This window comes from Acinonyx jubatus, chromosome A1 (assembly GCF_027475565.1).
Source record: "Acinonyx jubatus isolate Ajub_Pintada_27869175 chromosome A1, VMU_Ajub_asm_v1.0, whole genome shotgun sequence".
Classification (NCBI taxonomy): Eukaryota; Metazoa; Chordata; class Mammalia; order Carnivora; family Felidae; genus Acinonyx; species Acinonyx jubatus.
In genome coordinates, this window is record NC_069380.1 from 25,522,013 (window position 1) to 25,532,907 (window position 10,895).

The window sequence follows — 10,895 nt, forward strand, 5'->3', positions numbered from 1 at the left end:
AGACTGAAGTGTAATTGAAATTACATCGTTTTCCCCTAGAGGTCAAACTATGAAGCACGTTATAGTCTGTAAACTAAGCAGGCAGAGAGACTTGCGGTGTTCCTGAAGAGCGAGGGTGGCCCAGTTGGGCGGGGCTTAGTGTAATGGCTCCATTCTCCACTAGGTGGCGCTGCTTAGCTTATTGAGGTGGATTGTTGCGGCGCTTGTCGGTCCCTATGCGTGCGCGAGGAGGGAAAATGGCGTGACCCAACTACCCAGTCTCTAGCATGGGAACTCTGTTCTCTGGGCTCAGCCATCTGCACCCGTCCTTTGGCTCCGGCTTCCATCCACTCCCCGCCTTTACACTGTCTGTGGCCCAGCCGTCAGGCTGCCAGGCGGCACCTCCCTCCTGAGCTTTATCTCCCATGCGGCTGTTTCCCGACCCCTCACTTCCGAGGGACTGTGGCTTTGACCTGCTCAGACCTTCTGGGGGAGGGTCTCACCAAGCAACCGCCGGGTGCCGGCGGTACCCAGGAACATTTGCAGGACGTGTGGCACGGCCTCTACCAGATGTCCTCCCAGCAGGTGAACCGCCTCTGCCCGTGGCCTGAGAACCTTTGAACTTCACTCTGCTCCTGGGGATTCGTTCTTCCCACCAGAGCTCCACCAGGTAAAGAGCTGCAGAGTTTCAGCCTCTGCGCTCCCCCTGTTTATAGAGTCTTAGTGGAGTTTAAACCCTCTCCTTTCTCCGTTTTTCGTTCAGTCCCTGCGGCTGTTTCCACTTTTCCACTTTCTCTCCAGCTGCCTTTGTGTGTGTGGGGGGGGGGTTGCTTTTCCCGTACTCTCCACCCGCCCCCCCACCCGTCTCCGTCCTCTCTCCACCCGCCCCCCCACCCGTCTCCGTCCTCTCTCCACCCGCCCCCCCACCCGTCTCCGTCCTCTCTCCACAAGCAAAAACAGTTCCCTGACCTCCGTGGCTTCACTCTCCCCCAGTTCACCTCTCCGCGCCATGTACCTGCTGAGTCCTGTGGTTCACTTGTGCAGGTTGTTGTGTTAATCCTCGAATCAGCTTCCTAGGTGTGCAGGGTGGTTTAGTGTTGATCTGGCTGTATTTCAGGGACTGGAGCTGCAAAAAAGACTGCTATGCTGTTCCGCCATTTGGGCCCCTCCCCTCTGAATTTGCATTTCTAAAAACTAGTTTATGGGCGATGCTGATGAGGTTTGTCTGGAGGGCCACATTTGAGAATCATTTTGCAGAACTTAGGAGTTTCTCAAAACCCCTGGCACCCCAGTATTGCCCTCTATCTTGTATTCCTTCCCTGTTGTAAATCTCCAGTTCTTTTTAAAAATACCATCTCAAGGAATTTGGAGCATGAGGAGAGGGCTAGTCCACGGCTTTAACCTAGACTTTTAACTTAATTTCTCCATTCGTTGTGTTCCTCAGTTTTAGAGCAAGCATCTTTATTTAAAAATTCTTCTTCTTTTTATGGCTTTTTAGAAAGCATTTTGTTTTGGAAAATGTCAAACATGTAAAAGTATAGAGAGTAATGTAATGACACCCCTCTTCCCAGCTGTCGTGCAGCTTCAATACTTTATCAGTCTGTGGCCAATCTTATTTTCATCCGTACCTCACTCATTCCTCCCCACCCTGCCAGAAATTATTTTGAAGCAAATGCCCAGGCATCTTATTTTTATTCATATGTATTTCAGTATGTATCTCTAGAAGGTAAAGACTTAACCCCCCCATATCTTTATTTTTTTTAAGTTTGTTTGTTTGTTTATTTATAGAGTATGAGTGGGGGAGGGGCAGAGAGAGAGGGAGAATCTCAAGCAGTTTCTGTGCATGCAGAGCCCTATGTGGAGCTCGAACTCACAAAACTGAGATCATGACCTGAGCCGAAACCAAGTCGGACACTCAACCGACTGGGCCACTCAGGTGCCCTCTCCCCCATGTCTTTAAAATCAATAATTCCTTAATAATAATGGACTGCCCAGTCAGATGAATTTTCTATAACTTGTTAAGATAACATAGTTGAGGCACCCCTGGGGGGCTCAGTTAGTTAAGCCTCTGACTCTTGATTTTGGCTCATGTTATGATCTCATGAGTCGTGAGTAGAGCCCCACATCTGACAGTGTGGAGCCTGCTTGGGATTCTCGCTTTCCCCCCCTCTTTCTCTTTCTCTCTCAAAATAAATAAACTGAAAAATAAATTAAAAAAAGATAACATAGTTGAGATTGTTCTGTATATTTCATTTTGTATCTTATTGCAAGTGCGGTAGAGCTCGGCGTTACTATTGTTCCCAGGGGAGAGGAAGATAGAAAAGTCCTGCTGAAGGTACAGACCAGGGCAGGGGGGTTTTGCCACGTATTTAATAAGCATTTGAAAGTTGCCCTGTGGACTGACTTTGTCCGGAAACTATTTCCCTGATACACAAGGCTGCAATGGACTGAATGGTCATTCTGGGAGAGGAGAAGCCACTTCAACTGTGATGGAAGCGGGAGCTTCAGAGGGCGAACTTGTTCCAGAACCTTCTCAGAGGGCAGACTTGTTCCAGAACCTTCTCCTGTTAGCATAGCTGGAGGCTTCTTGGGAGTGGCATAGGAAACGATGATTATTTCAAAATTGAGAGAGGAGAAAATCAGTACATGTGAGTATATGGAGGAGTAAAGAAGACAGATATTAAGAGCATATAGAAAAAAAAAAAACCTAAAAAAAAAAGACCCTAAATTGAAATTTCTGTTCTTTACAGCTGTTGCCCTAGACTATGCCCTGCAATGCAGTGCATCCTATGAAACACCAGCTGTGGCTGGTGTTTGGAACACTTTCTCAGTCTTCTATTGATCTTCTGTACCAGCTGACTTAAATGTCTCTTTGTACACCCCAAGGACAACCTACGGTGTCCACTTGAGAACTTTTCTTAGGGGGTGTGGTTTCCAATTAGTGGTTTCTGGCAGTCTTTGTCTCTGGCTATTGGAGGACAATGCCACCATCTCCTGGGTCAAATATTTGCAGTTTAATGTGTGTGTATATATATACATATATATATATATATATACACATATATGTGTATATATATGTATATATATGTATATATACATATATGTGTATATATATGTATATATATATTTTAATGTTTTTATTTAATTTGTACAACTAAACTAGAGGCTTTATTTGGATTTCGCCAGTTTTCCATCATGTCCTTTTTGATGATTCAGTTTGGGATACCACACTGCATTTAGTCACTATGTCTCTTGGTTACCTTGTTTTTCATTTTTGTTTTTAATGACAAAAGTGATATGCCCATTGTAAAAATTCAAATAATCTAGTAGTATATAAAATTTTAAAAATGAGGTTTGTTTTGCCCTATACTATTCTCTTACTACCCAGAGGTACCACCATTACCAGTTTGGTGTATATTTCCAGACTTTTAAGTTACACATATTTACAAATATCTAAATATGCTCATATAAATTGTTTTTAAATAGGAAAAGCATCATAGATCTTGCTTTGCAAATTTTTTCACTTGACAGTGTGTTATGAATGTTTGTGCATACATATGTAAATATATGCATGTATGCATATATATGTTTTCACTTTTTAAATCATTCCTCTGTGAGGAAACTTGTTTCCAATTTGTCTCTAATGTTAATGAGACTACAGTGAACACTGCTGAATTTACAGGGATTCACACTGTGTGTGTGTGTGTGTGTGTGTGTGTGTGTGTGTCTATGAATATTTCTGTAGGAGTCTTGGGCTCAAAGGTCAAATTGCTTTTAAAAGGCTGTTTATCAGATTACATTCTTATTAAAAATACGGTTAGAAAACATATCAAAACTTGAAAGAAGGAAAATAGATTACTGCATCCTCTTTCAGTGTCACACAAAGGCAGTGGTTCTCAAAGTGTGGCATCAGATCTCTGGGAGTGTCTAAGACCCTTTTGAGGGTGTGTGAAATGGAAACTGTTTTCATAATTCTAGGACATTAGTTGCCTTTACCATGCTCATTCTTTTATGAATGTGTAGAGTTTTCCAAAGCTATATGATAAGTGATGCTGTCACTACTGTGACAGCTACTGGGAGGTGTCCTTGGCAATTCTTGTGTTGTCTAGAATTTTCTAAAGTGGTAGTTTGAGAATAAACATACATGAGTTTTTAGAGCTTAACTCAGGTTGTTCTCAGTACTCTTACTAAGCTATCTTTGGTTATGCCTGTTAATAGTCTTTGTAACCTTGTAATTATTGAATTAATGTCATCAATAAATTGTTATTTTGAAATGCTAATGATTTGGAAAACTTTAAAAATGATGCCACTCAGCTCACTCATAGTTGTTTTGCAGTAGAAAATAGAGATTAAAAAATGTTATTTATGTTAGTATGTAGTTTATTGTTTTTAATTGAATTAATGTTTAAATTTTAATTTCTAATGCTATGTTTATTAATAAATATAACCCATTTATATATGTTTAAATTTTAATTTCTAATGCATATAGCATTATATTAATAAATATAAACCCATATTGGAGATCTTAATTATTTTTAAAAGTGTGAAGGAGTCCTTGGACCAAATGTTTGGGAAGTCACTGAACTAGAGCAGTGCCTAAAAATCCACCTAATGGTTAACTGACCCTTTCTGTTTTACTGATTGATTGGGGCCCAGACTCTGTAAGGCCTGATGTTAACTTGTACAATATTGATAAGCTGCAAATGATTTATATTTGGTAGAGTGACTTGTTCGTTTTCTCTGGTAGAAAGTAGGGTATAGTTGTTTAGCCTCATAGGACGTTAATTGTCTGACTTGTTTGTAATCTTACTCTCCCACATTCTTTTCTAGTATCTTCTTTTGTCATCCTTTGGGGTCCTCTGGTAATAAGTTAAAGAAATCTTTTGACCTGTGCTTACTATGTAGTGTTTCAACTTCTTGAAAATTATTCTTTGACCACTACATGAGAATTTCTTTTTACTCATGTTCTCACCAATGTATTATACATCTTTTTACTGGTTTTCCTGGTGCATGAGATGTGCCAGGGTGTTTGTAAGACTTAAAGTTAAAAAAAAAAATTGTAAACATTTCCGCAGAGTTCAATGGGTCTTTCCGTTCAGGTGCTTGAAGAGGGTTCTAGATTCTAAGAAGGACTAGGTGATTCCCGGGCTTCCCCTTCCATATCCCAGGTAGCACCTTGTGGAGGAGGTGTGTGTTTCCTTTGAATGCTCCTACCCGTGAGTTGGGCCTATCAGCAGCTGCCTGTCCAGAGCAGGAGTAGGTCCCTGGTGTCAGACCTTTCACATGTAACCCAGGTTATATGCAGACAACCTTGTGTAGGGACAAAAACATCTCAAAATAGCACTCTGTCAGGTGAGAGAATGCTATCTTGTTTTGCATTTTCCCGATGCTAGTGAGGCTAACCATTTTTGCTATGTTTTTTTTGGCCATTGCACTCTGTGACTTGTGTGTTCCGATTCTTTATTTTCCTGTTGGGGGCTTGGTTTTTTCTTTTTGGTTTGTACAAATGCTTTGTTATGGATCTCAATCTTTTGTTAAATATTGCAGTCTCTTGCAAGTGTTTTAATTTGGGGGGAAGTTCATTCTGTTACTTTTTCTTCGATGGCTTTGTGGCTTTGTGTCATCCTCATACATAGATATATTCTAAAACTTTTGTGATACTATATTTTGATTTAATCTATTTTGCATATAGTATGAGATATAGGGACCTGTTACTTTTATGTCCTTATTTGATAAAACTGTAGAAGAGGAGCTTAGACCTTTTTTTGCTGTTGTTCTAATCCTATTATTTTTACAGGTAAAATGTCAATCTTGATGCTGCCTTCTAGGCTCTGTGCTCTATAGAAGGATTTTTGTTTTGTTTTGTTTTTTTCTTTGAAGATGATACCATATAATAGGAAACAATCCATGTTTATTATGTAATTCCACAGTGATTTTTTTGTAATGTCATAAGAGGCAGAGATATTTAATCAAGGCTGCATTTTCTTCCCATGCTCTTTTCTATGTTTTATTTTATTTATTTAAAAAAAATTTTTTTAATGTTTATTTATTTTTGAGACAGAGAGAGACAGAGCATGAACAGGGGAGGGGCAGAGAGACAGGGAGACACAGAATCTGAAACAGGCTCCAGGCTCTGAGCAGTCAGCACAGAGCCCGACGCGGGGCTCAAACTCACGGACCGCGAGATCATGACCTGGGCCGAAGTCAGAAGTTAGACGCTTAACTGACCGAGCCACCCAGGCGCCCCTCTTTTCTATGTTTTAAAAACTACTATAATTGCTTCCTTGTGTTATTGGAATGGTAGCAGCAACCACTTCACGAGTTTTGATTTTACACAATCAAAGACTGCTGGCCCCAGACACCAGACTATCTGAAGATAACCAATAACTGGGGCCTTCTTTAATGTCACAATGACCACTGATTTTTTTTTTTTTTTTTGGTCTTTCTCACTAGACTGTGGCCTTTTTATATCTTGAAGGAAGTAAGTCATATATTATTATTTTGTCTGAAAACACACAAAATTAGCTACTGTAGACCAGTCAATATGATTTGCAGATGAGCCGCATAAATCCCAAAATATGGAAGGATTCGAAAATGGGAAAATTCTTGAAAATGTTACTGCTTGAAAATGAATCTATGGTATCTGTTCTTTCAGCTTGGAAAGTATTTTTGGATTTTGCTTTTAGACATAATATTGGCTCGGTTCCTCCCATATTTGTTTGTATGTATATTTAAAACAATGCTGAATCACTATATTAGAACATCTACTTCCTTACAGAAGCAGGAAAAAGAAAAAGTTCTGAATTAGATACATATTTGTATTACAAGGCTGGGTGCTTGCTTTTGGATATTTTGAAACTTGGGGACATTTTCAAGGACAGATTTTTAGACTACAATTAAAATAACAAGGTTTGAATTGGTAGGCACTTATTAGATCTCATACTATTTTGGGTGGATACGATGATATAAAAAACTGAGGCAGGAGACGTTCATCAAAAAACATCAAAATAAGAAAAAAGGTATCAAGTCAAAATAAGGTATCAGTCAAATTACGTACCGAGTCAGACTCATAGAGCCTGTGGTATTTATTACCGTTAATCGCGTAGAAAGGGAAAATGGCATTTGAAAATTAATTGTTCACCATGTGAGACTCTATTATTTGATATCAACCAGTGGCTCCCAAACCAGGCTGATGATCTGAATACAGGTTCCTACCCTGAGATTCTGGTTTTTGTAGATATTAGGAATATTTTAACAAGTTCCGCAGGTGATGAATGTGCACTGACAGGTTTGGGAACCACTGATGTAGACCCCCGTGTGTGTGGGCATCTTGCTTGTTAAAATACAGATTGCTGGGTCCCCCTCCTCCCAAGTGTGTGACTCCTAGGTGTCTGATTGGGCCTGAGAATTTGCAATTCTATTAAGTTCCCTGCTTCTGCTTTTGCTGGTCCAGAAACCACACTTTGAGTACTACTGACATGGATCTTTCCCAAGACTTCCCAGTCCCAGACTGGGAAACAACAAACCGAGTTCTGTGGCAAGGTCTTGGGTTTCTTTGGTTCAAGCCTTTGCGTTTCTTTGTCATGTTCTACGTGGTGATTTTCTTCCTCTGGAGTGAGCATTAATTGATAGACCTCTATCCCTGAGAAAAGTTTCGAGTGGAAAGAAGATGATGTTCGCTGGTTAGGGTGGCTGGGCAGGGGAATGAAAATAGCGGAGGAGCTGTGCAGATCTGGGCTGAGATTTCTGTGCTTGACCCTGGTTTTATTGTGATCTTGGGCAGGTTACCTAACCTGCTTTCCAGCCACGGAGCTCCAGTCCTGGTTGCTTGCCATGCTTCCCTCCTGTCAGGACGCCTTTTCTCTCCTCCATACCTGGAGAGTGCTTCCCTTTCCCCTGCGTCTCGTTATTGCTTGCTTAAATTTGGATCTCTGCTCAGCAATCACTTCCTGAGGAAAGCCTTTCCCGACCTCCCTCAGTAGGTCAGGCCCTCCCTTTTTACACACTCAGCACCACGTGCCTGCAGTTTTATATCTACTTGTGTGATAACTTGATTTGTGTCTCTCTACTAGACTATAAACCCTGGGACTCAAGCTGTGAAAAAGTCGATCAGTTTGTGTTCCCTTTGTGTTCTGGCCACAACACAAACACTGTGCCTGACACACAGTAGCTGCATGAGTAGCAGGGAATGGGGTCACATATACAAACAGCAGTAAGGGCAGGGTAGGCATTCCACAATTGGCTGCATTCCTGCCTGTGGGTTTCCAGAAGACAGTTATTCTTACAATAAATTCCCTGTTTTGTGCAACCGGACTTATTGGTTTCTGTTATTTGCCAGAGCCCTTACAGTACGCTATTTATTGAGTGCTTCATACATATGTGAAGCACCAGCTGTGTAGTCTCATGTTGGGCACTGATCTAGGAAGTCAAGAATCTCAGCCTGCTAATATCTTGGGTGTTACTTTTTCCTATGATTCTGCAAGCCAATGTGTATTATAAAGATAGGATCTATAGATAGAGGATATATTTCCTTAATGCTATATTAAGGAAGAGCAGCAGAAAGCAATTTTATGCTCAAGCCACTATCTCTGAAGTGGTTTTTGGGATTGGGGATAGATGGTACCAAGGGAGAGTAAGGTAATTTTTAACTACTTGCAAATGTGACTGCTCTCGCCATAGAGTGGAATCTTATAATGGGTAACATCTGGAAAGTGCATTCATTTTGTAGAGACAGGATGCTTTAGTTACTGGCCAGAACAGGACCTGAGTAACAATATATATCCCGATTACATCTATGTCAATAAGAAAAGGGATTGATAGGCTATAATTTAGAAAAATAGATTCAAAGAGACATATGAACACTAAATAAGAAAGGAGAGACGCCGGCCCAAAGACTCAACCATTCTAGGTCCTAGAGAGAAATTGCTGGTGTGGAAACATAAGCAATTCAATTATACAATTAATTATTCTTATGTGAATATGTTTACATGCAAGTTTCAGATGAATGCTGAGTTCTCCCAGGGTCTCTAGTGTTTCCTTTTTTCTGGACTGTCTTTTCAAGAATGTTTAGCTCTCTGGGCTCGGACCTAGTTTGTGGCAACATGGCTAAACACAACCAAGGAGGTCAGAATTGCCAATAAATACTGGACCCGTTATGGTACCTCCTTCAGGAAAATGGTGAAGAAGATTGACATAAGCCACCACGCCAAGTACACTTGCTCCTTCTGTGGCAAAACCAAGATGAAAAGACGAGCTCTGGGGATCTGGCGTTGTGGTTCCTGCATGAAAACCGTAGCAGGTGGTACCTGGACCTCCAACGCCACTTCTACTGTCACAGTAAAGCCGGCTATCAGGAGACTGAAGGAGTTGAAGGACCAGTAGAAGCTCCACCATTTGAAACATTGCTTACTTATAATAAATGGGTTAATTGATATAGCAATAAACAAAACAACAACAAAAAGAATATATAGCAACTGGCCTTGAAAGGCGTACTAGCTCTCTGGAGCACAGGGCAAGCAAGCTTACTGCACATTATAAAAAAATTAGATTCCCTAAGCTTAGACTTCCTGTCCTCTAACTCAACTCACTGCATGTGCAGGTGTCACCTAGCCCTCTTCTCAGGGTCACGTGAGAACTGGGGCTGACGCCCTGCTGACACTCTGGCTACTACTATTGCCATGAGTAGAAACCCTTTGTCTCTGATCCAGGAGTTTTGTGTCTTCTGGCATCCATGAAACTGGCTGACCCAAAGCTGGCTCGCTTATGGTCACGGTGACTTGCGTGTCACTTCCCTTATGACAGTGAACTGACGGACTGATTTGCTTTTACCTGCTGGCATTGTCAATTCTGATTCTACCAAGCTGAGGACCAGTTCCTGGCCTTGGAGAATGAATTAATAGAGACAAAGACCTTCTGGAAGACAGAACCAACAGCGGTGTTCTTAGAGAATTTATATGAAATCAGATTGAAAGGGTTCCTTCTCTGGCCTTGCATCAGTCAGAATCCGATCAGGAGGCAAAAACCACAGCAGGCATTTTTGTGAAGAACTTAATATAAAGGATTATAAGCCAGGTTATTAGAGAAGAGAAAAGGCAAAGAGGGGGCACCGGGGTTTCACAGAGGTAAGAATCATGGCAGTCGCGCCTAGGGCTGGGGTAACAAAAGTAAGAGGCTGGGAGAAGCTTAGAGGAGGGCTCTGCTGAGCTGGTACTCAGACCTCTGAGGAGGGGATGCTGGCCAGTTAATGTGGGGGTCTCTGAACAGGGAGGGGTGGTAGTGATCAGGCTGTTCAGGAGCGTTGGGAACAGTTGCTGCTGCTAGGATGAAGAGTGTTTCGTGGTCATGGTCACACTCGGGAACTGGAAGTAAACTTCCAAGTGTCCTCCTGCTGCCTCCTACCGATGGAACCAAACAGGAAGCCAGCTGGCAAAGAGGCATGGCTACCGAGTGACGCCCCAGCATCACAGAACAGAGGAGGCTGGAAAGAACCAGCACAAGATTTTTAAAAGCCTGTTTTGACCAAAGGTTGCAAAATGAGAGAAGGAAATAATTTATTACCTGGGGGTAGTTGGGAAATTGCCTGAAGAGTCTCCAGCATTAACTTGAACTTAGTATCTTTCTCTGGGTCAGGGAAGGGAGTAGCCATGGACGGCTGACTTGGATATCCTGTATTATTACTTGGTACTGTGGGCAATTACCTGGCCTATTTTGTGGAGTACGCTGGATGGAACATGTTCATATGATCCAGGGAGATAGGCCCACTGGCAACTGTATTAGATTGCATACAATTTTATGGGCTTGTGCAAATTCCCATATCTGCCCACACCTTGATAAAGACTCATACCTTTTTAAGAGATAGAAAACCACAGATGTTTGATTATATTTCACCCATAATTTGTGGTCCACATGACTTCATT

At 41.6% G+C, this 10,895-nt stretch overlaps 1 protein-coding gene across 1 annotated transcript; it reads left to right on the forward strand.

The window, feature by feature from the left end:
- Nucleotides 1-8,595: 8,595 nt before the first annotated feature.
- On the forward strand, nt 8,596-10,123 carry LOC106971966 (60S ribosomal protein L37a-like). Its single transcript, XM_015068869.3, has 2 exons — nt 8,596-8,616; nt 9,070-10,123. Exons 1-2 carry the CDS (start codon nt 8,596-8,598, stop codon nt 9,358-9,360), a joined length of 312 nt encoding a protein of 103 aa, XP_014924355.1. The 3' UTR covers nt 9,361-10,123.
- Nucleotides 10,124-10,895: the final 772 nt, after the last annotated feature.